The sequence below is a fragment of the Dipodomys merriami genome, unplaced genomic scaffold, assembly GCF_024711535.1.
Source record: "Dipodomys merriami isolate MVZ:Mamm:240054 unplaced genomic scaffold, mDipMer1.0.p SCAF_12, whole genome shotgun sequence".
NCBI classification, from domain to species: domain Eukaryota; kingdom Metazoa; phylum Chordata; class Mammalia; order Rodentia; family Heteromyidae; genus Dipodomys; species Dipodomys merriami.
Genome location: NW_027202493.1, coordinates 13,477,298 through 13,503,672, shown reverse-complemented (window position 1 = coordinate 13,503,672; position 26,375 = coordinate 13,477,298). Strand labels below are relative to the sequence as shown.

The window sequence follows — 26,375 nt, the reverse complement described above, 5'->3', positions numbered from 1 at the left end:
CTCTAAAAGGTTGTACTTTTTCATATTCATAACCAGCCATAAGTTTTTTAAAATGAAATTTGTCATATATACAGAAATGCACAACAAATCAGTGCTGTGGATTTGACTCAAGTTCTAGAACACCTGCCTAACAAATAAATGCAAAGCCCTGATTTCAAATCCCAGTACCTCCAAAAAAAGTTCACAAATCATAAGTTGTGCAAAAAGCAGTCTCACAAAGTGAATACATATGATTGTGACTAGTACCTAAGTCAACCATTAGAACATTACTGGCCATTCACAAACCCCAAGGTGTATCTAAACCTTTACCACCTACAGATTAGTTTTTGTCTGTTTTTGGTATTTATATAAATGGTATTAAGTATTTGTTACTATTTTGTGTGACATTCAGCTATCTAATCTAGTTGTAGTTTATTTTCATTGGTGTATAGAATTCTACTACTTATTATAGATGAGCATTTGGATAGTTTCTATTGAATACATAGTTTTTATGTATTCACTATGTATTTATCAAATAATGTAGTCTATTAAATATGTATTTTATGTATTGAATACATACTTTTTGTGTATTCACTGATGTGAATTATAGACATTCAATGTTTATTCCTATATACATTTTGTTTATCTCTAATTGACATCATTTAGTACATATTTCTTTTTTTTTAATTTGTATATCTGAAGGCATTGATTTTTTTCTTTAACAATTGCTATTTCCAATTCAATTATCTTTTTTTTTGCTTTTTGATGGTTTATATTTTCTATGCTTATTATAGTCATTGCAAAGATGAAATTGAACATTCCTTTATTTTTATAGCAGGTTATGTTTTCTTTCTGAAGTATTTAAAATTTTCTTTGCATTTGATATTGTTAGATTTTGCTATAATGTGTATGTCAATTCTGCTTAGCATTCCACACACTCATATAACCTGGACTATTGTATTTCCCATTAATTATGAGAGGTTCTGTTATTATTTTTGCAGTGCTTTCTCCCCATCCTCCATCTCTTTCCAGTCTCTTCTCATTCTCTCCATTTATCCCTTTCACATACCTTGTGGCAGAGTTTTATGGGTTTAGGATTGGGGTGGGGTTGGTGTAACCCTTTTGTTCTAGGTTTTATTCTTTCTGGCAGCTTGGGAGAAATAGACATACCTCAGGGTAAAGAGTCACTGAAATGGTGATTGTTCCACACCTTTATCTCAGTTTTCTTAGCCCTTTTCTTCCAGGTCCTATCACTTTTAGTGCAATTACCCAATTTGTAGCCAACCTGTACTGTGTGCTCTCTGTTATTCTCTTATTCTTTGGCTAGAAAGGGGCAGGAAATTCTGCTTCTACAATAGGGAGACAATGTAGCAAAGTTCAGGAGTGAAAGCTGTTTATCCCCTGTAGAGAATACCTAATCTTTTGCCATTATGCTGATTTTTCTTTTCACAATGAAACCTAACCTTTTTTTTTTTTCTACCTAAGAAATAATTTCATACAGTGTTTTAATGTTTGTTTATTTACTTTTATGACAGACTTGGGCTTGAACTGACCTGTGGGCACTGTTTTTGAGGTGTTTTTGCTCAGGTCAGCACTCTACCACTTTGAGTCACTATACCACATCTGGCTTTTTGGTAGTTTATTGGTCTTACCAGCTTTCCTACCCTGGCTTCCAATTGCTATCTTCAGATCTCAGCCTCCTGTGTAGCTAGGATTTAAGGTGTGAGCCACCTGCACCTGGCTATGTTTGTTTATTTTTAAGCTGGTTGTCTTTGCTGGTCCTTTTGCTTCTGTTAATTTTTCCATTGGTTTTAGGGAGGGCACATTCTTTTATTTATAATGCTTGATTAAATACTTTTACCTAAGCATGTTTTCCTTTTTCTAATCAAGTTATATAAAATGGAAAAAATTAATCACTGCTTACTTTTGGCAACAGATAAATCTATGCAACATCACAAATCATTTTGTTGTTTACTAAAATTATTTTCAAAACAACAGGAAATATATTTCCCTTTGTGACTTGTGATTAAGCAATCAAAAGCTAACATATAATGATTAAAAGCTATTATGATTATTATTGAAATTGAAAAAGAAGCAGTTTATGACTGAATATTAAATAGAAAATAAGCTTTTATTTAACACAGAATATTTATCATAAAGTAGCAGAAATCTCTTACTAGTTATCTGGATAGGGCTGTGTGTGTGCGTGTAAGTTTTTTCACTATAGCTTTGATAGTAGTTCAGCTGGGAGAATCACCTTTTAACAATGACTTTGCTTACCACATCAGTTTAAAATACTCTCAGCATCTTAAGTTTTCCTCAATTTACTAAATTTTGGAAGTCACACTTATAAGTGATAAGCTTTTTTTTGAGTTACAAATTTTAATATTAGCCAAGCTTGTTTCTTTGAAGCTTTAATTCTAAAATGCTGAACATATATATGCTGGCAATATGTACCAATGACCTATATTGGATAGTAAAACATTTTTTGGATGGCCTTTGGATGGCCCCAGGCTTCTTGGGTTTCCACATATCAGATCTGGCCATTCACCCCCAAACACTAAATAAAGGGATATGAGAAGGGCAAAGAGAAAGATTTATTTCATGGCACAGATATGCCATGGAAAGATAGCACTTCAGCTGTCTTCAGCTGACTTGAAGGTTCAGACATGAGAAGGTTCAGAAACTAGGGGAAAGGGAGGAAAGGTATGCATAATTGTTATGGTTGATGATCTAGTTTTGGGAGGAATTCCAGATAAGTTTCTGTTACTGTCATCACTAATCAGGATAAATAAGCCATCATTGCCTATTGGGTGGCCTGTTCTGGGGAGCTCTGGTGTTCTGTTTGGGTAGTTTGGGGCTTTTTCTTAAAGGTGTTATGATCTAGTCCTGTCCTCAGAACACAAACTGATTGTGAATCCACTGAAGAGAGAACGGCTTAGAACAAGGACACTTAAAAAATGGAGGCAGCCTCAGTAGATGAAGGATCAAGAAAATGTGGTATATATACACAATGGAATTCTATGCCTCCATCAGAAAGAATGACATTGCCCCATTTGTTAGGAAATGGAAAAACTTGGAAAAAAATATATTAAGTGAAATAAGCCAGGCCCAAAGAAACATAGGTCCCATGGTTTCCCTTATTTGCAATATCTAGTATAGGTATGAGTCAAGCGGAAAAGGTCAGATAATGTGATGTCAGGAAAATGAACCCTTAGATATGTATTTTAATGTTTTTTTCTTTCATGCATGTGTTTCTAACCCATTTATAAGATTATCTCTTTGTTGCTTTGTATATCCCTCCCCCACAGTATAACCCCTGCTTTCACTATATTTGATGTCAGTATAACTTGTGGAGGAGATGGGGAAAAACCAGTTGTTTAAGGATACAGGTGGACCTGTTGCAACAATGAGAAGTACAAGTTGTCATGTCCAAAACTAGCTTTACAACGTCGGTGCGGGGGGGGGGGGGGGGGGAGGGGGGGGAAGGAGGGGAAGGAGAAGGATTGGGATTGGGGGGGGGGGGAGGCTGGGAAGGGATGTGAAAGGTAAACAAAGGAGGAGGCTGCAATGCTTGGTAAGAAATGTACGCATTATCCTGCCCACGAAATTGTAACTCCTCTGTACAGTATGTTCACAAATAAAATTAAATTAAATTAAAAAAAAATGGAGGCAGGAATGCTAAGCTTTTCTCCTGTTTTTAGTTATTTGATGGACCCAAGTAAGTTGTCATTGTTTTTCAGGAAAAGCGGCTTTTACATTGGCTGCACACCTTTTAACATTAGAATAGGAAAATTAAGTATATTTTACTGGCTATGTTATGAATTTATATTTTCTTCACAGTACCAGAATTTCTACATAGTATATTTAAATTTTTTTGTTTTATATGTGGCATAGTATCATTTTTATTGAGTGTTTAGGGGATAGAAAATGTCAAAGTTTAGGGGCTGGGAAGGTGGCTCAGTGGTAGAGTGCTTGCCTTGCATGCATAAGGACCTGGGTTTGATTCCTCAGCACCACATAAGGAGAAAAAGCCAGAAATGGGGCTGAGGCTCAAGTGGTAGAGTGCTAGCCTTGAGCTGAAGAGCTGAGGGACAGTGCCCAGGCCCAGAGTTCAGGCCCCATGACTGACCAAAAAAAAAAAAAAGAAAGAAAGAAAGAAAGAAAATGTCAAAGTTTAACAACTTCTATTATTTAATTTAGCATTCGGGGAGGAGTAATTCTTCAAAGTGAACTTTTTATAGTTATCACTTGACCCTTCTGCAAAGGACACACAAGCTGAGTTGCTCAAACTAAAATCCTTGGTACACTCATCGTTGCTTTGGAAACTACCCTGGTTCTCTCTTCCTTGACCCATCTGTCCAGTTCTGTGTCACCATCAGTTCTTGCCCAGGCAATGGTATATATTTTTTAACTGTTTTCTTCTGATTTTACTCTTAACCGCTTCTGTTTATTTAATTAATTTTGAGACAGTGATACCTAGCCAATAAGACCCAAAACTCAAGCTCTCAATCATAGCTCCCTCCGTAGCTCTTAGAGGCTTGCACTACCACACCAGGCTCTAATTTATTTTATTTCTAAAAATTAATTAATTAATTTTGTTTATTTTTGTGCCATTCCGGAGGCTTGAACCCAAGGTTTGGGCTCTGTCCCTCTATCCCTCAGCTTTTTTGCTTACTTCTTATGCCATAGCTTGTAGTTAATTGGAGATAAGAGTCTCCAGGGCTTTTCCTCCCCAAGCTGGTGCCAAGCCATGATCCTGAGATCTCAGCCTCCTGAGTAGCTAGGATTAGACACCAGACATGAGTACCTAGCTCCAATTTATTTTTACATAGCTGGCTAATAATCTTAAACAGATACTCAAATAGAATAATTTCTTTTGTAAATGGCTTCTCACATACTTACAATGAAGTCTAAAATTTTAACTACAATTTATAAAACTGTTATATACTCTTATTTATTCTCTCCAAATTCATCTTCTAAATAATCACTATTTTTGTTTGAGGCAGCTGCTTAACTATAAAAGATCTGATTTTTCAGCCTGTTTTTATAGGTGGACAAAGTATTTTTGGCTCATGAGTTATAGATGTTAAGTATCTAGAGAGGCAGTTCCTTTTTAATAATAAAAAGGCTAAGGGAAGAGCCCTTTTCTTTTTTTTTTTTTGAGTCCAGTTGTGGGGCCTGAACTCTGGGCCTGGGTGCTGTCCCTGAGCTCTTCAGCTCAAGGCTAGCACTCTACCACTTGAGCCACAGTACGACTTCCGGCTTTTTTTTTCTTCTGCTTATGTGGTGCTGAGGAATCGAATCCAGGGCCTCAAGCATGCAAGGTGAGTGGCTCTACCACTGAGCCACCTTCCCAGCCCAGCCCTTCTGTAAAGGCTTCTTGTTGTATCTCCATTTCTGATGTCTAGGTTCTATTCTTGTCTGAGTAAGTAGGACAACCATGAGGTAACCAACAAGTGGAAGAGAGTACCCAGATTCTAAGGATGTCTGTGGAAAGTCTTAATGGGCTCCTAATAACCATTGCTAGGCTGCTCAGTGAGCCTGGGTTGCCTCTTTCAGACAAGTTGTGTGAGACAAATGAATCCTTCCTGTAGTTGGCTGTTGTAACTTGGAATTGAATGCGTTCTTATCAGATATAAAAGGAGCTACACAATCAAGGCTTTACCTGTCTTTCTGACCTCATCTTACCACCTCTGCTGTTGACTGGGCTCTAGCCACATTAAATTGGCTACCTAACAAATGCTTGCTCACTTCCAAATTCTGCCATGACTGAAAGGCTGTAAGTGACCTGATCCTGTTGACTCTTCTAATGTATCATTGCCTTCTTTATTACAGTAGCAACAGACATATTAAGATAATCATATCTTGTTCTTCATATTGGATAAGAAAAGTACCCATGACACAGTGGAAGAATAGAATAGTGATGGTAGAGGGAGGAAGAATATGTTCAAATCATAAAATTAAATAGAACCCCTCTTCTGTAAATTTTGGCCAGTATTTAAAAACAAGTCATAGGTGGTGATTATTGTATTATCACATTCCCTATTCTTGTAGTTCCAGTGACTAACAGAATTTAGTTATTTTCACTCAAAATTATCAGCTTCATTTGCAGGATATTGTGCACAGAGACATTGTAATACATGGCCATGGAAACATGGCTTTACCTTGGAGACATGTACTTCATATTTGTGTTTCCTGAGTGAATTAATTTCTATAGGTAGCAGGAGGACATTCTTGAAATTAATCTCTACTTTCTTTACTATTTTCTACATGGTTCTCACTTATTTAATATATGCATAAATGGAAGAAGACACGACTCTTTTACTGCCTTTTCGTTTTCTGCTAACATTACCTAGTCAGTAATAGCGTGGAGGCAGTGATATCTAGCCAATCAGATCTAATGAAACATAAAAGGGGAAAATCATTAACAAATATGATCTTTTAAAGATGCTAATATACAGTTTCCCATTGTGATGTAGCTTGTAATGTTATTATTAACATTCATGTTACTTTAAAATTAATGGCCATTTTTGCCTTGTGTTGATTTCACTAAATCCTAATCATACTGGATTTTGCCTAATGCTGCTGGTCCGTTTCACTCCTTGGTTTGTCCTCCCTGGTATAATTTACTTTTCCAGTTGTTTGCCTGTACTGTGTTTGAGAACCTATCTAATTCTTATCTGTACCTGGCCTTTTCTATAAGAATATTATAATACCTCTTACCAGTGTTCTGATTCTGAATTCTCTGATGCCCACATTTTCAGTTATCTGCCTCATGGAAGACAATCCAAGGTGCATTCATTTCACTGAACAACCTATTTCACATAGTTTGGCCACCAGTTCTTCCAAAAAGAGATATTTTAGCATCTTTAGTTTTTCTTTTCAGAATCCCCTGTAACTAAACTATTACAATGTTTTTCCATTCCTTTCCTGTTTTCTAATGCTATATTGTATTTTGTGATTTGTGCAAGATCTGGTTGTCAGCACTATTTAAGTAATCTCTGAAAATACAGAGATGAGTGTTGTAATACAGTTTTTGTCTTGTGAAGCTTAAAGAGAAAATGAGCGCCTTGAACAGGAGTCTTGTCTCCTTTACTTTGTATGGTAGCAGAGATGTCCATCCAAATAAAAAGTGATTAAGAACAGGTTTTTGAATTCACTGCCCATGACTAGAGCATAAACTTTCTGAATTCCATTTCTGTAGCACGAGAAGATCTGTGGGAATGGAGCTCATGCTTTTGTTTTGTTTCACCCTTTTTACTGTAAAGTACAATACTCCCTGGCATATTTGTTGATATTGTTAAAGGTTTTCCAAAGATTTTAAAAAATAAAATGGACTCAGTGTATACCACATCTCTCCTGTTCTCTTTAGGTTTTGGGAGAAAGGATGTTGTAGAACATTTACTGCAGATGGGTGCCAATGTCCATGCTCGTGATGATGGAGGTCTCATCCCACTTCATAATGCCTGTTCTTTTGGCCATGCTGAGGTTGTGAGTCTGTTACTGTGCCAAGGAGCAGATCCAAATGCCAGGGATAACTGGAACTACACACCTCTGCATGAAGCTGCTATCAAAGGGAAAATTGATGTCTGCATTGGTAAGTATTATTTCATAATATAAATGTAAAGCTTACCTGGTATACAATGAATGCTTTTCTTACCATGGTAGTGGTGTAAATACAATTCCCTCAGAATGGGTAAAGGTTTATTGCTACTTCTTTTTTTTTTTTTTTTTGTCCATTGTGGGCCTGAACTCTGGGCCTGGGCACTGTCCCTCAGCTCTTCAGCTCAAGGTTAGCCCTCTACCACTTGAGCCACAGCCCCACTTCCAGCTTTTTCTGCTTATGTGGTGCTGAAGAATCGAACCCAGGGTCTCATGCATGCAAGGCAAGCGCTCTACCACTGAGCCACCTTCCCAGACCTTTATTGCTACTTCTAAAGGAAGTCTTTTCAGTCAGAAGGGAAATAGACAAATGATCATCTAAAACTGGTTATGCACAAGATTCACAACATTAATGCTCCAAATGCAAGGAAAATACCAACTGATGTAGAACTAAATACCAACTGATGTAGAACTAAATTTTGATGAATTACTTTTGTCAGATTTAATATACAGACTCTTCACTGAAAGACTGCGGGCTGTTGATCCTCTTATCAATGAAGAACTATTCTAAAGTACAAATTCTTAATGAATTAGATGATATATTTGGATACTATAAGTGATACAGAGAAAATCCTCTTGTGTTAAAGCAAAAGCCTTTAGGTTGCTAAAATTCAACACTAGCCAATTAGTACCGGAAAGCTCTGAGCATGTATTTTGAATGCAGTAGTTCGAACTTAGTATTTTTAATATGTGCCATAGTCCAGAGAGAAAATAATTTCAGACCAAAATGAACTTTTCAGCCATTTGAAGTGCCCAAGTCATATGAATTTATATTCAGCAGCATTTCTGATCTGTTTATGTGTCTATTTATTGTTGTGTTATTGCGTTAAGCTTTTAAACTCTGAAATCTACTAGTTAGCCTCTAGAGGACAAGCGTACTTTCTCCTGAGTGTCTTCAGTTTCAAGATGATAAATGATGATTGAGCCCAAGGCAGATCCAGTTAAGTAATTGTTGTCTTTCTGAATAATAGCCAATTCATTATAATTGTTTTCTATATGCTAAACTTGAAATACATGTCATTTTAAAATATGTGCTGATAGTACCATTATTAAGACTTTCTCCTAATAGTGATTATTCCTTCTTCTTAAACACCTATTCTAGCCTCCAACATATTTGTCAGTTTTTCTGAAATTATAATGCCTTAATTACATTCTCTGTTGTTATCCTTTGTCACTTTATTGCTTTGAGCCTTTGGATGTTTTGGCCTTAGAGCTCCTTAACACATTTCATTTTCAGTTGACTCTCTCATTTCTTTCTCAGTTTCTTAGTGCCCAGTTAGTTACATCCAGGACTAAGGTGGCACATGAGACTGACAACCTTGCTATCCTTCAGGGATTTCTAAAAGCGATTCCTGTAGGATATTGTCAATTATTGGATGTGCTAGACAAAACAGTGATCTAAAAATGTCAATATCTTAAATCCTAGAACCTAGGAATATGTAAATTTGCATGAGAGATTTGTTTGTGCTTTAGGTGTCTACATAAGAATCCATTGCCAGATCCTAGGTCATGGAGATTTAAACCCTATATTCTGCCTATATATTTTGTTTGTTTTTGTTTTGTAAGTGCAGTTGCTCGATTCATTAGCTAAAAGTTTGTTAGTTGATGTGATGTTTGTACTTTCCTTTTTGTTGCACCATACAATGGTGTTCCATTGTATGGACCAGGCTGGTTGTTTCTGTTAGGAAGAAGGCTGCTGGGAACATATGCATCTTTGTGTGGGCATATCATTTCCGTTTCTATGTGGATCCCTAGAAGTAGGAATATAGTTCTGATAGAGTATAAACATCTAATCTCATTGACACCTAGAAGGAGATGTCAATCCTCTATCCAATGAATATATTTACTTTCCAGATGAGTAGGACCAGATTTTAGTGCCCTCCCTGCTGCTTTTCTCTCTTAGTGTCTCTATCTGCCTGATTCTGTTTCTCTCTCTCTCTTTGATGGTACTGCGGTTTGAACTCAGAGACTCACACACAAGTGCTCTATCACTTAAATTTATTTCACCTACATGCCCTCACTTTTATAATTTAGCTTGTTTTTCAGAAAATAGGGCTTATACTTTCACTTTGATCAGCCTCGGATTGTCAGCCTCTGTCTCCTGAGGATCTGGGATTACACACTTTCACTACCATGCCCAGGCTAGATTCTGATCTTTTAAACAGAAACATAATGTGTGAATTTAAGCATGTTCAAACTGATTGAATGCCTTGTTTGATGCACTCTCAGTATTCTACTCACATCTTCATTGGTTGTTGGCTTGTAGACTCATTGTTCATTACTGGAATCTAATTTTGTGCAGAGGAAATTGTATGGAGTGACAAGGCAGTTCACAAGCAGGTGGCTTGGTTTATCTGACTTTTGGATTAGTATTATGGATAAGGAAACTGAGTAATTTTCTACTTCTTGATTAGGTGATATTTTGAGTTTAATTTAAAGTAATGGGAATTTGTCTGTGTGCCAGACATAGGCATGTAAATACACAAATGCATAGCACATTTTATAGTCAAATTATGCTTAGATTGTCTGTTATTTATCATGTGACTTTTTCATGAGGGTGAGTAGTGGCATATTGGTTTTAATCATGTGACTTTTTACAGTAGGTTTTCTATGAAGAATAGAAGTCATACCTTTGTTGTTACTGTAGATTAAACCCTTGTTTTACCTATCTCAGGAGGAGATAATGAGTTGAAGTTGAAGGAAGGTACAAAGGTGGTAAGTTGGCCCAGAAATACTGTGGCAAGATAGTATTAGCAAAAGGTTCTCCTGTGAGATATGTCAAAGTACTCAGCCAAGTAATTTCACTAATATTTATGTCTTCTGCATGAGACATATGGTTCAGACTACCTACCGTTTTCCTGAGGAAGAAAGAAGAAAGTTGCTCCTTGGCTGCAGTCTGTAATGATGATATAACACTGTCATAATGGAAATGCTTTCTGGATTCAGAACCATACAAGGGCCGAGTTTAATGGCTCAAGTCTGTAATTCTTGCTGCTCAGGTGTCAGAGATCAGGAAAATCTCAGTTTGAGACTAGCCTGAGCAAAAAATAAGACCCCCTCATTTCAACATACAAGCTGGGTATAATGGCACACAGGAGACATAGGTAAGAAGGTTTCTGTCCAAGCAGACTTTGATCAAATGGTGAGACAAAGGACAATGGAGGAACCAATGCAATAGTGATACTCACAAGACACTATATCAGAAATGATATGTACAACTGGCAGGGCGGGGGGGGGTGGTGGGGGAGTTGTCGGGGAGGGAAAGTGGGAGAAAAATGAGGAAGGGGATAACAAGTTAGACAAGAAATGTACTCATTACCTTACTTATGCAACTGTAACCCCTCTGTACATCGCCTTGATAATAAAAAATAAGAAAAAATTCAAGACCCAATAACTACAACAAATAAGGTGGGGAGGGGAGGTTTTTAGGTGGGCGTGGTTCAAATAATACTAGGGCTTGAAATGAGGGCTTCAGACCAATGCTCTACCAATTGAACCACATACCCACCCTTACTTTTTTGGTGGTTATTTTGGAGCTAGAATCTCACAGACTTTTCTCCTGGACTCTCTTAACCACAATCTCCAGATTTCAGTGGCTAGGATTATAGGCATGAGCTACAGCATTTAGATTGAGCTTCCTTAGGCTGATGACTCACCTACTTATTTTCAAACTGCTTTCAAGAAGGTGAGCATGTTTATGCATTGACCTGACAAATTTAGTAATAGTTTGGTAGGCATTCTAGGTAATGCATAAGTCAGTATGTATTTGCTGAGTATACACATACACATGATTTATGTATAGTTTTATATTTACTTATTCTGTTTCAATAGAATTCCTGGGAAAGCCCTAGTTAGTATGAATGTGTTCAATCTCCTAAGGCCTTAAGAAATATGGTATGGATATTTAAGAAGACAAATAGCAAATAAATAAAATTAAAACCTTCATTTTAAAAAAAAGTGATATAAGGCTTTACTTAATTCTTGTCTGTCAATTTAAAAGGTTATACATTTACATTTACTTTGTACTGACCATGAGACGTTGGTACAATCTACAGATGAGAGATACAGATGAAAATGGTATTTGAAACAAGTGGTTCATGTACTCAGGCAGTTCCTGATTTGCATGGTTATCATGTCATCTAAAACTTAAAGATATTAGAAAAGTTTCTTGCTATATAAAGTTCCATGGTTTGTGGGATTTGGAGGTACAGTTGGAGGTAATGATTTCAAGAGTAATGAAATCATTACTCTTGTTTTAATTCTAGATTCATTTAAATGTGCTAGTCTTTTGTGCATTGGGTGGATGCTAAAATTTTCATTTGAAAACAAAATCCATAATTAAGAATGTAAACCTCGCTGTGAGATTTACTCATATTTTATCCTCAGATGACAGTATAAATAAGATTTACTTAAAAATATGACTATAGTATCCAAATATATTCTAATTGTGGGTCAAGACTGAAATATTCTAAATTTGCTGTGGTGCAGATAACCATGGGTACAAATAGAGGACACATATTTGTTTTGTCTGTTTGGAGCATGATTTGGAGTGTAGTCTTTGCAGAGAATATACTCTTGAACATGAGGAATGCTCTTTGCTATAAGCAGAAATGTTCTAGTGGATCCTGTAAATGGCAGTTATGACTGCCATGGGCAATTTTTCAAGTCATGGGTTCCAGTGTTCCCACAAGGATTTAATTCATTGGGAAGAGGATACTGCACAGGAATAGCATATAAGTCACTTAGGACAAATGTACATATGTGCCTTTTAGAATTCACAGAAAGAGAAGAAAGTTTGAGTTATGGTTCTGAGATAATCTTTGTTTTTCCTTGTATAGAATGATGGATTAGAAATCAAATGCTTGGTGCTAGAAATAGATATGAAATCTCCTTTATCACTTACCTGTGAATTTAGTGTTTAATTTTTCATTTATAAAGTGGGCATCATGTGTATTACATAAGATCGTTCTCCATGTTAAAAGAAGTGAAGTATGTAAATCAAGTACAACTTCTCTATATGCTGTTTCCTTCTGCTTCTCCACCTTTGAGTGGCAGGAAGGTATTCACATAGATGGTTTTTATATTCCTACACAAATGACACTCAGAAAGCTTTATGACTGATATTACACACACTACTGTTGATCACGATCACTGTGAATTAATGTTTTGCCCTTTTTTTTTGTAATGTTAGAAATTTTAGTTGTGCTTTGATAAGACATGAGGTAAGTTCTACCCTTACTAGTTAGTTTTTTTTAAATCAAAAACATTGCTTATAGCATTATGAGGTATTATTGCTACCAATGTTTTCTCCACAAGCATTTCAATATCAAGAGTATGTAATTCTACTAGCTTGCTGCAACCAAATTAAAGTGGAGGAAATCTCTATGAAATTGAAAAAGTATGAATAATGTATACTATTTTAAACAGCAGATTAATTATGAGTAAATAGTTGTCTTTCAAGCTGTCAGAGAGCATCATAGTTGCTACTTGTGAAAATTGTAACTCAATAGCAATAGAAGGTTAGGCGGAAGAGACATTTCACTAAAATGAAGCAGTGATAACATTTGAAACATATGTAAAATATATGCTTGAATAATGTCATTAAAAATAATTGGTAGGCCCCCAAAGATGTACATATCTGTAGGCCTAGCACTTGACAGATGGCGGCAAGAGGATGATGCCTTTAGTTCAATTCAGTGGTGCTTTTAGTAGTGTGTCCATTTATTTTTGAAGGGCAGATTGAAAAGATTCTGATTTGGACAACACAGGGTGTTTATTGGTTTTTGGTATATGTCCCAAACCAAGCTAGTGATAAATATATACTGTCACATTTAATTAGAACAGCAGTTCTCTGAGTTAGGTGATGTTTCATGAAAGAAGAAATTGAAATCGACAGTGGTGAAGTAACTTGCCCAAGGTCAGATAAGTTACTAAGGAGAGCAATATTGTGAAATTCAGGGTTGACTGACACTTGGAAGAGTACTTTCAGATTTTACTCTCTAAGAGAGATGCTGTATTATAATGATTCTTGTATTCTAGGCCCTTCCTTATCTTGTAGTAAGTTGAGGCTTTATAGTAAATATTGTTGATTCTGCTCATTGCAGAAAAGGATTTATTTAATCTTGGATACATTATGCTTCTCTAGAGTAGTTTGTATATAAGTTGCCACAGATATAGGGTACTTAAAAAAAATTGCCAAATGCTCATGACTCATGCCTGTAATCCTAGCTATTCAGGAGGCTGAGACTTGAGGATTGTGTTGTGGAGCCAACCTGGGCAGGAAAGGCTGTTAAGACCCTTACCTTCAATAAACTACTACAAAAGCTGGATGTTGAACTATGGCTCAAGTGGTAGAACATTCTCTCTCTCTCTTTCTTTCTCTCTCTCTCTCTCTCTCTCTCTCTCTCTCTCTCTCTTTCTCTCTCACATCTTGGATTGGTGTGATATTATGTGCCTATAACTTGAGTACCTGGGAGGCTGAGACAAGAGTTCAGAGCCAACCTGGCTATATCCTGTCCATTATCCATCCCTGACTCCAAATAATAATACATTAAATTAAATTTAAAATCTTGATTTTCTGTATTTATCAGAAAGAACACTAAGAACAAAATTTAATTGGGAGTTTTTTTAAAATTATTATGAAATTTTTTTTTTTGTTGGTCACGGGGTTTGAACCCTGGGCCTAGGCACTGTCCCTCACTCAGCTCTTCAACTCAAGGCGAGCACTCTATCACTTGAGCCACAGTTCCACTTCTGGTTTTCTGGTGGTTTATTAGAGATAAGAGTCTCATGGACTTTCCTGCCCAGGTTGGCTTTGAACTGTGATCTCAGATCTCAGCCTCCTGAGTAGCTGGGATTAAAGGCGTGAGCCACTAGTGCCCAGCTTATTATGAAATTTTGTATCAGTATTTTACCATAAAGATTGATGAGATACATTTAACTCATTGAATTACAAATAAAATAACTCTTCCACGTAAAGTCTAAAATCTTATCCATTTGGAATGATTTTTTGAGTAATTAAATATTTTTAAATGTCTCCAGAGAATTGTAATATGCATTTGCTTCAATAGTCTTGAGTATATATAAAAAAATGTTTCATACTGTTGTGAAATAGATGCTGTTACTGTCTCCTGACTTACAGAGGAAAGGGAGTGAGCCGAGGTGCAGTAGCTTCCTTGGTGCCAGAAGTAAATCCTGCAGGACTGGGATTCTCACCTATGCGGCCTGGGCCCTTAGCCATGACTGCATGCCATGTTGCCATCAGAGACTGAAGGGACTTAGGGACAGAAAACTTGAGTTTTTAAACTTAAAAAAAAGAAATGGAGCCATTTTCTCACCATGAAGTACATGGAAAATGGGTATCTGTAGAACAAGATATGTAAAGGCAAATAGGTCACTGGGGGGAAATTAAGTAATTTATCACAGTAAGGTAGTCCCAGATATTAACAAAATTCTGAATTTTTGTTCACTGTGTGTATGTGAGAGAGAGAGACAGACAGACAGACAGACAGTAGGATTTGGTTTTAGAGCCTTGTGCTTGCTAGGTAAGCAGTCTTACCACTTAAGCCTTCAGTCTATTTTTCATATAAAATCTTGTTCGGTTTGCCCAAAGCCAGCCTGGGTCATGGTCCTCTGTCTATACCTCCTATGTAGCTGCAATTACAGATGCACAACTACCATGGGCTTACTTGTTAAGATGGAGTTCTCCTAACTTTTTGCCTAGGCTGGCCTTGAATCATAATCCTGTTACTACCTGCTGAGTAGCTGGGCTTACTGCTGTGAATTTTGTAAAATAGAAAGTTACTTGACTATGCAAAGACTTCAGATTAAGTTAACACTTTTATTTTACAGTAGGTTCTAATGCTACCACTATATTTAATATCATTTCACTGACAGGAAAAATGATTCAAGTTTGTCTTTCTGTTAGTTACATATTAATCATTTTAAACAATAGCTTCATGACTCTTGAAGAACATATTTAACCAGTATACATAAAGATAATTTTGAGGAAAAATATCACTTTCCTTATAAAAATTCTATATATTTGAGCAAATACAAATAATGTACAAATATGTAGAATATGGAGGAAAAATCCCGGTTGTTTCACTGTCCTGGGGATATAACCAATGTTTTTTGTGAATCCATCCATTTACTGTGTATTAAGTATTTTTAAAACAATTTTGAATGGCAGATGTGTTATTCTAATGAATATCCATTATGATACGTACCTAAATATTCTTCTCTCCATACTAATCCTTTCCTATTACCATTCTTTGTTTCTCTTACTTGGCCAAACTTAAATCTGGAACCAGATATTGAGTCTAGTGGGACCAAGTTCTCATTACTGAGAATTTGGGATTAATACACAGATAGGAATTCTGTGCTTCCATCAGAAAGAATGGCATTGCCCCGTTTGTAAAAAAATGAAAAGACTTGGAAAAAAATCATATTAAGTGAAGCAAACCAGACCCAAAGAATCATAGGCTCCATGGTTTCCCTTACCTGTAATTGTTACATGTCTATGGTAGTCCTAGCAGAGGATCACAATAGCTAAATAGCTATGTACATATGACCATGTAAAACAATGCTAATCAAAATGAACTCTAAGCTATGGAAACAAGAGGTTTTTCTTCGGTGTTGTTGTTTTTAATGTACTGTTTGAAGTTACTTCTTTTTTCTTTCCTTTCCCCCACTTTGGTTTATTCCCTGTTGTCACTGTTTTTTTATTTTGGTACCCTGATTTGGGGAAGGGAAGGAGAACAATGGCAAGACAAAGGACAAAGGGTGAACCAATGCAACAGTGATACTCACTAGACACCATATTGGAAATGAACTTTACAATTTGGCAGGGAGGAAATGGGGGGAAGAGAGGGCAAGTGGGAGAAAACGAGGGAGGGGGTAACAATGTTCAACAAGAAATGTACTCATTACCTTATGTCTATGACTGTAACCCCTCTGTACATCTCCCTTACAATAAAATTTAAAAATATAAAAGTGAGTGGGTTTGCCTCTCAGGGGAATGGTTTTTGCAAAATAGGTATCGATAGCAACAATATGAATTTTTAGACATTTCTTTCACCAAGGTGAAAAACACCTATTTGGTAAAGTCAAACATACATAGAGCATAGCATCTTAAATTTAGATGGATTCTATTTTTGGGTTTTTGTTGTTGTTGTTGTTTTGTTTTGTTTTTGTCAGTTGTGGGGCCTGAACTCTGGGCCTGGGCGCTGTCCCTGAGCTCTTCAGCTCAAGTCTAGCACTCCACCACTTAAGCCACAGCGCCACTTCTGGCTTTTTCTGCTTATGTGATGCTGAGGAATCGAACTCAGGGCCTCATGCATGCAAGGCAAGCACTCTACTACTAAGCCACCTTCCCAGCCCCTTTAGCTGGATTCTTAAAGAACGTTTTTGCCATTAACTATTACTGTTTTATACTTTATTATTACTAGTTTACCGATTTACTGTTTTATTATTATAGTTTACCTTTGGTTTTATGTTTTCTTTGTTTTCAAACCACAGAAATTTGTCTTCAAATGAATGATAACTTACAGTAGCCAGATATATAAAAGTGTTAAGAGTTGGGAAGAACTCAGAACTCAGACCTTGATTAATATTCTACCTTATATGTGTCAGGGGGGAAGGAAAGATCGGTCATAAAAACCTAGACAGTTTCTCAGCCAAGGCAGCCTGTCTCTTGAGAGGATATTTAGCTCAATGTACAGGGACATTTTTGGTTGGCATCATTGGGAATAATCACTGACAGCAGGCAGATCTAAGTCATGGTTAATGTTATACATCGTAGAAGGGACAGGACAACTCACTGCTAAATACAGTATATACAGAAGGACAAAAGGGGAAAGCCAAAGTCTGACTATAGCTGGCAAAGATGCAACAAGCTTCTTTTAGCTTTTATTATTGGTAGAGACAGCAAGAAGGAAAGTCCAGTGTACTGAGTCTCTGTGTTCCTTGTGCCTCCTCCCAAAAAAAGATGACATTGAAAGATAAAGAGCCAATGAAGAGTTGTGGGATACTCTGAAGAAACAGAAGGAACCCCAACTTCCTAGGAAGTGGCTGTGATACAACACTGTAAAGGCTATTTCCAGTTCTCCCTGCTCCCAGAGATACAGGGTATTGAAGTGACACTCATATTAACTACATTCACACATTATCTGCTCACCTGTAAGGCCCACTTGCACAGTCTCCAGGGCACCCCAGTGGAGTGACTTCCCAATATCCACAGAAAAGATCTGATTTAAACTAGAGATTCTCAGTCCCAGAGGAGTAGCCCTATTCAGTAGAAATAGGCCATATGCATAGTAATTTAAAATTTTGGGGAGCTACTTTATAAAGAAAATGTGTATTATCAATTTAAAGATGTAATTTATTTATCTTTATTTTTTATTTATTAATTTTTTTTTTGTTGGTCATGGGGCTTGAACTCTGGGCCTGGGCGCTGTCCCTGCGCTCTTCAGCTCAAGGCAGGCAAGCGCTCTACCTCTTGAGTCACAGCTCCACTTCTGGTTTTCTAGTGGTTTATTGGAGATAAGAGTCTCACAGTTTCCTAACAGGGCTGGCTTTGAATGGTGATGGAGATAAGAGTCTTACAGACTTTCCTGCCCAGGCAGAATTTGAATGGAGAGCCTCAGATCTCAGCCTCCTGAGTAGCTAAGATTATAGGCCTGAACCACCAGTGCCCAGCTGATGTAGCTTATTTTTACACCATGCATACAGAATATTACTTCAACACATAATGTTTATAAGACAATGAGTTTTTGTGTTTTTTTGTTTTGTTTTGTTTTTTGTTTTTGCTGGGCGTGGGTCTTGAACTCAGGGCCTGGGCACTGTCCCTGAGCCTCTGTATGCTCAAGGTTAGAGTTCTACTACTTGAGCCACAGTGCCACTTCCGGCTTTTCTGTTATTGTGGTACTGAGGAATCGAACCAAGTGCTTCATACATGTTAGGCAAGCACTTTACTACAAAGCTACATTTCCAGCCCAACAATTAGTGGTTTTTTTGGTTGTTGTTTTGTTTTTTTGCCAGTCATGGGGCTTGAACTCAGGGCCTGAGTACTGTCCCTCAACTCTTCAGCTCAAGACTAGTGCTCTAGCACTTAAGCTACAGCATCACTTCTGGCTTTTTCTGTGTATGTGGTACTCAGGAATCAAACCCAGGGTTTCATGCATGCTGAGCCACCTTCCCAGTCCGACAATGAGATTTTTCGAAATATTTTTTTCAACTAGTTTCTGAAGTATGCTGTTTGTTTTGTACTTAAAGCAAGCCTCAGTTAAACAAAATTTTTATGAGTAGCACCTGGATTTTACAAAATATACTGTGGAAAAATTAGAGTAATGTACCAGTGTATTAGAAACATGCTAACCATTTCCCTATAACTGAGTCAATTAGCAGGTTTTAAATTTAAATTAACCAAAATTAAATATAACTAAAAATTCAGATCATTACTCTCCACTTTCCAAGGATTCAGTGGTCACAGGAGGTCAGAAGCTACCATATTGGTAGGTATACCTGTAGAATTTTAAGACATTATTAATCAATTATTAATCAGATTATTTTATGCGTGAAGTGGTCAAGACTACAAAGCCATTACTTTAGAACTTTTTCCTGAACCCTAATCTAGCCTGGTTCTCTGCTAATGATGCTAAAATACTTTAATGTCCACTTTAGAAAAGCTTTATAAATGGTCACATTAGGTTATGTATTATGTAATGTGGTGGTTTTCAGGTTCCTCCAAAGAGTATTAATTAAGACAAAAAAGCTTGCTTTACTAAATTAATGTCCTAATCATTCGGTGCAGAAGATGCCATTGAGCATCAAAGAAATGTTTGTCATATTCTCAAGAGTATGTGAAGGGAGAAAAGAGCTGATTACTCTTTTGCCTCAAATTTAATTTGATAATACACAGTATTTTTCTCCAATGAATGTTAGAATTCAAATAAGATAAATTAATAATTGATTCATATATTAGAATGCACTGTTAAAGTATATATTAATTGAAAAGAATCCTTAAAATAAGTGTAAAGATAAAAATAAAATATTTTAACAAGGAAAATATTTATTGGATGCCAGTGGCCTATGACAGTAAAAATAAAATATTTTAACAAGGAAAATATTTATTGGATGCCAGTGGCCTATGACAGTAATTCTAGCTGAGGCTTGTAGGATTGAGGTTCAAAGCTGGCCTGGTTGGCAAAGTCTTTGAGACTCCATTTCCAGTTAACAGGGAAAAAGCTGGCTTGGTGTATATCACCAGCTGTGAACAAGAATGCAAAGACCTCTGAGTTTCATGTTTGGATACTGGCACCAAGTAGGAAAAAAGTGTAAGATTTATATCTCAGAGTTTAAAAAAAAAATTGGGGGTCAGGTACTGGTAAGGGGTGCTAATGAAGCCTAGACTTGTGGCTCTTCTTTACAGGTAGTATTGTGAAAACCCTTTGAATCTATCTACTTTCCTTTTTTTAAAAAAAAATACTTTAAAAAGTATAGCATAATAGAATTGGTTTCACTTTATCTTAAAATAAAAATACGATTTTAGCAGCAAATTGAGGCATTTTTACAAATATACACAGTTGTAATTAAATCTCTGCTTTAGGTATAGTATATATAATGTTACATGTATGTTAAGGTAAGACCATAGAAATAATGTTCAGTGTATCTTATGTACTTGCATGTTTTCTATTGAAGTATCAACTACTTCCTTAGAATTGTTCCTAATTTATACGTGAAAGCATTTTTCTGAATAATTAATGAGTTTATCCTGTTTGGATTAATGAAACCTGTAGATTATAGTCTTTTGTTAGTAGTTCCAGGAAAATATCATGCAGTATTTCTTGAAATATGTTTCTTGTTGTTTTTACTTTTCTTTTAAGACCTCATAGTATGTTAGATCTTCTCGTTTCATCCTGTCACTGATTTTTTTCTTTTCCATGCTGCATTAGTGAAATACCCATTGGTTTATTCTGATTCTAGTCTATAGTTAAACCAAAATATGAACATTATTGAGTTACAACATAAAAACCACTTTATTGAGTTTATAGTAATGACATAAAATGAATTAATTTTAAGTCCACAGTTTTTGAGTTTTGATAAATGTATATAGCCCTGAAACCAGTGTCACAATAAAAAATACTAAAATGTTTTCACCATTCCAAAAAGTTCTCTGTTATCAACTTGCAGTTAATCTCATCTATTCTAACACCTTCAGTAGTACCTGATCTGTTTTCTAGGATTAATTTTATATTATCTAAATGTGTACTTTAGTATTTTGAAGATTTATCCCTATTGTCATCAACAGTTTGTTTCCTTTTATAATTGAGAGTAGTATTCTATTGTAGAAAATGTCACAATTAAAAAAAGCTTTTCACTTGTTGATATTCAGATTGTTTCTAATTTTTGACTAGCATAAATAAACCTGAACATTTATGTGCAAATTGTTTTATATTCCTCAGAATTAAGGGCCTCATATTTGCCAGGGAGACATTCTACTATTGGAGCTACACTCCCACTCCCCTGTGCAAATCTTTTGTTTGGACCTAGAGAGGTTTTGTGTTTTGGATTTTTTCCCCAATTGTTTCTTTTGGTGTAAAATCCCTACTACAGGGATATATGTTGGGTCATATGGTAGTGTAGCTTTTTGGTAAAGTACTATTTATTTTAAGGCTCAGAGATTTTTTTCCCTCCTAACATATCCCAAAGTCATGATGATTATTTTTCTATTATTTTCTACACATGTTGTTGTTTTAGTCACATTTAAGTCAAGTTTGTGGTCCCATTCAAATTTGTTTGTATGATGAGGGTATGAGTTATTTGATGTTTTTTGTTCTTTTCTATAAAGCTTATCAATTCCATTGCAATTTATTGAAAAAATCAATCGGCTTTAGATACATTAGCTTATTTCTGAGACATCGTCTGTTCCATATGTGTGTGCTCATGTTTGTATCCTTAGTCTAATATAGCATATTTATTGCTGTTGCTTTATAATAAATCTTGGAATTAGATAATGTGAATCAGCTCTTCAGTTCTGTAATTTCTTACTTGATTCTCAGAATATGTCTGTTTTTAAGTCTTTAAAATTATTTAATTGCTGCCTCAAAATCTTTGCTAACTAAATCCAATTCCTAAGCCAACATAGCTATGGTTTCTAATGAGTCTTGCCTTTCCTTTTCCTAGGTCATGTCATTCTTCGTTATATACTAACAAGTTTGCAGATCAAAATGCTGTAATAACTATGAAGCCTTTATTTTATCTTCCTCTGAAGAAATTTTATTCTTATTATAGCAGATAATTCAATTGCTGGTTCAAAATCATCCTGAATTTGTGAAAGTTTGGTTTTAAGGTTTATTACATTTGTGGAAAGTCTTAAGTGTTTTTCCCCATGTTCCTTTAACATAAGGAGACTTAGTCTACATACATACTATCTCCTATACAAACCATGTCTGTACTTGCTTTTAGTTTTTCTTAGTACATGTCTAGACATATGCTTATCAAGGTCAGAAATTCCCAAATGTTTAGTCTTGTTGCATTCTAAAAAATCACATGAACAGTTGTTCACGTGGGTCATATATACTATATTAAAATAAAAACTAAAGGCTTAATTTATTTTGCAAATAACAAATCCCTATATATTAGCATGAACTTTTTTTATGACAAAACTCTTCTGAAATGAAATAATAAAAGGGGAATTATTTTTCTATTATACAAATTGCTTTAATATTTGAATTAATTGTATTTTTATATCTGCTACTGGTTGCAGTGTTTTGACAGATTGAAAATATGAAGAATATCCAGAATTACAGTTGGAAAGAGAAGGATATATTGACAGTCTCCTTATGTAATTGTGAATATTCTTTAATACTCCACACTTGACAGTACTAGTTGTGGAATCTGAAGCCATATCAGAAACATTTTTATCTGTCTGAATGTGAATTTCTACATTCATATTCATTCTGGTGACATTTGTATGAAAATAACCATAATATTTGATACAATATAATAAAATATGGATAGATTCTCGAGTTTTTCTGGGACTATAATCCTGCCAGTCTTTGACTCCTACATAGCTTGGGATGACATGTATATACATACCACTGTTACCAGCTATGGATTGAGAAGGGATCTCATAAAGATCTCCAGGTTTCTATACTCAGACGCTGATCCAGCCTTAGACCTCCTGTTCTCAATCTCCAAACAAGAAATTTTAAAATGTTGAATAGAATTTATTATAAAATCATCAGAGGTACAGTACTTTTCAATGTACAAGACAACGATTGGCTTGAGATGTAAGGGAATACAATGGCATTTTCCAAACATACTTACCCTAGGGATTCCTTTTGCTCTTCATTTTCTGCTGGTAGTACTTTGGCTGACTGATTACTGATTAGCTCTTAGATGAGTTTAGGAAGTTGTATCTTCTGTTTGAAATCTAGTTAAGATCATTGGCTTATAATCTAAGAGAGGTCAGATAAATGCATCTGCCATTACTAAAAACAGAAAACTTGTCTCTTAATTCTGAATAAAGTAAGGAAACCTACTTGTATGTAAAATAGCAATTGTTACTTGAATTTCCATGCGTACAAAAGTGGCAAATAAACTCTTGATTATTAAAAGATACATTAGTTTGGCTGCATTTATGCCCAAATAAGTATAGCTTACATTCAAAAATAAATGAGTTTTTAAAAGTTTGTTTCTTGAAGCCTGTGTGTAGCAGAGTCCTGTAAATGAAGGTTGTTAGCTAAAATTTGGTCTTTTAGTTTTGCTAAAAATTTTGTTTTGTTTGCTTTAAAAAACCAAGGAACTGGGCTGGGAATGTGGCTCAGTGGTAGAGCGCTTGCCTTTCATGCTGAGGCACTGGGTTCAATTCCTCAGCACCACATAAGCAAAAAAGAAAAAAGCTGGAAGTGGAGCTGTGACTCAAGTGGTAGAGCACTAACCTTGAGCTGAAGAGCTAAGGGACAGCACCCAGGACCAGAGTTCAGGCCCCATCACCGGACCCCCCCAAAAAAAAACTAATCAAAAAACCAAGGAATTTTTTCCTTTCTGGGATTAAATTTTTGAAACCAATCCAGTGTGAATATCTGTACTCAGAGAATAAGATACTTGCAAATAGATGGAAAACATTTAACACAAACATAACTTCATTTTAAATTGAGTGTCATCATCATTAGTAATTTTAGACTCTTACTGTATTTCTAAATTCACATCAACAGAATTTTTAATACTTTTAATAGTGTTGTTCTTGCCACTTAAAGTAAAAACAGCTAAAACACTTTTTGATGTGTATACTAAAAGGTTGCAATAATTTTAGCTTTAAAAATTCATATTCTGTTTCTTCTTTTCTGTCTTCTTCACTCAGTTAATAATACCTGTAGTTAAATAAAGTTTATTATAAGTACTTTGTATTTGTCTCAGAATTTGACTTAGTAAAGCTTTGCATAAATGTAGAAATATTTGCAAGCCTTAAAATGATTTAAATGTTTAACTGTAATAGTTTTGAGGAATGAAATGAAACATGGCTATAGTTACATTTTTTTGAATCCAGTTTACAGTAGCTGAATGCTTGTCCCAAGAAATGGGAAAAACCACACGTCCTTTTGCCAAGGGCTCATTTGAAAATGAAGGTGGTATCTTATCTTTATCTTAGCCTTGTTTTAACTATCCATTGTTTGATTGCTGTTTATTTTTTCTATCCTCTTTCTTCAGAAGGAAATAAAATTGAGATGTATCAGCAGAACAACAGATGTTGGGATTTGGGATTTGATAATGTCTCATTTGGCTAATGAATAGTATGAGAATTTTGAATGGCCATAATACTCTTCAATTTATGTACTGGATGTTATTCAGACTTTACTTTTCTTGTTTTCCTTTCAAACCATATATTGTATTTTATGTGTATTTATTGTGGCTTTTTACTGTTGTAGAAGTTATTTTAGTGTGCTGTCAATATTGACTATGTAAGATGAATTTCTAATTATTTAGAATAGCCACTTTTTATTATTCTCTCTGGTAGCTCAGAACTTTGCAAGTAAATTTTAAAGCAGCAGAATTTTAGATGGCACCATTTCAAGTACACTTTGGCAGGCCTGAAAGCTGTCATTGTTGTCGCCTTTGCTTGTGTATATGCCATTTTTCCATGTTAGAAAATAATTGCACTCAAATCCCCCAAGAACAGTATGTACCAGACAGCTTTCAGAGATTATGGTCTCAACTTTTAGTTTTATTGTCTTTTGATAAAATATTACAAAAAAATCTTTGAAGCTTTTAAAAAAAATTAGCACAATGACTCAGGTCTTCTGTAACTGTAAAAGAATGTTCCTCTCTAGTGAATGTGCCTGTCCTCAGGTTCAGTAATATAGAGATAGCTATGATCTCAAAGGCTTAGAAGAAATACATTTCAAGAAAACAGCGATTCCTTTTAAAAGTGCCCTAAACAAAATACAGATGTGACTTATATTGTACTGGAACATTTCTACTACAAAACAGGAAGGTCAGAATAGGTATAATACTGATTACAATGAAAAAAATTGAGGTTTTAGTTCACTTTTTAAGTAGTGGTCAGGCTTTCAATAATTAACTGTTTATTAAGACCTACCAATAAAAACTCCCACTATAGCATTGTCAAATTCCATTAGGTAAAAATATTTATTTACCTATTGCTTAAGCAGGTTCTGAGGTTGAAAAGGTATGAAATGAACTCCGCTTTTCATTGTAGCTCTTTTTTGGGGTTTCCTACCCTCTGCATGTGACCACTAAGTAAAGTCAGAGATAGTTAAGAGCTTTTAGTTTATTTTTGAGTATGCTTTATGTTAAAGATGATTTATAAACCAAATCTTCACATTGAGATTTGTTCTTCCTGGAATAAAAAGCCCTATTCATTATAAAGCTCTTTTCATTATTATACAAGAATATCTTACTTAACTTTTGAATTGGTTTATAACTATCTGGAAGGTAATTATATTTATTGCTTGCATCTAATAATCAACTAATATACATAAAGTACCCCTTCTGCAGGAGCTGCATCTAAGATTCATACTGGAAACCTTGGAGAGTTGAACTTGATATACACTTTATATATATACTTTACTATACAGAAACATATACCACCTGTGATAAAGTTTTATGTATAAATCAGACACAATGGAGATTAGTAACAATAACAAATACTAAAATGGAGTAATGATCACAGTTATTTTGAAAATTCTATAATTATCAAAATAGATATAATGATGCTATAACCACATGAGTTTCTTTTTTAAATATAGTTTCAAAGATAGAAGATAGATTTTTTTTCTTTCCTTATGTAGTAAACTTCTATGTTTTCACATAAAGAAAATACTTTATGACTTCTTTTGGTGTATTTTAATTACCAGCCTCACCACTCTTGTGTTTTGGGGCCATTATTAAGATAAGGGTTATTTAAATACAAGTACTGCTTGTATACTGTAAGGCTGCAGAGTTAATCTAATAACCAGATGACTGACTACTCAGTGACTCATGGGTTGTTAGGATAGACTATGGACACACTGGACAAAGGAATGATTCACCTCCTTCACTGATAGAGCAGGACAGCGTGAAATTTCATCACCTACCCAGAATGTTGCACAGTGTGAATTGAAATTTAGGAATTGTTTCTTTTCTCTTCCTTTCTTTTTTCCTTGTCTTTTCTTTCATTCTTTCTCCCTCCCTTTTTTCCTCCCTTCCTTTCTTCCTTCCTTTTTCTT

The 26,375-nt window shown here is 35.4% G+C and overlaps 1 protein-coding gene across 1 annotated transcript in view; it reads left to right on the top strand.

Annotated features, from left to right (window-relative positions):
- Tnks (tankyrase) overlaps positions 1-26,375 on the top strand; it is a 144,405-nt gene that overhangs the window by 12,163 nt on the left and 105,867 nt on the right. Inside the window, exon 2 of the mRNA XM_070016261.1 lies at positions 7,355-7,579. Within this exon, the coding sequence (XP_069872362.1) occupies positions 7,355-7,579 (225 nt within the window). The remainder of the gene's footprint in view (positions 1-7,354; positions 7,580-26,375) is intronic.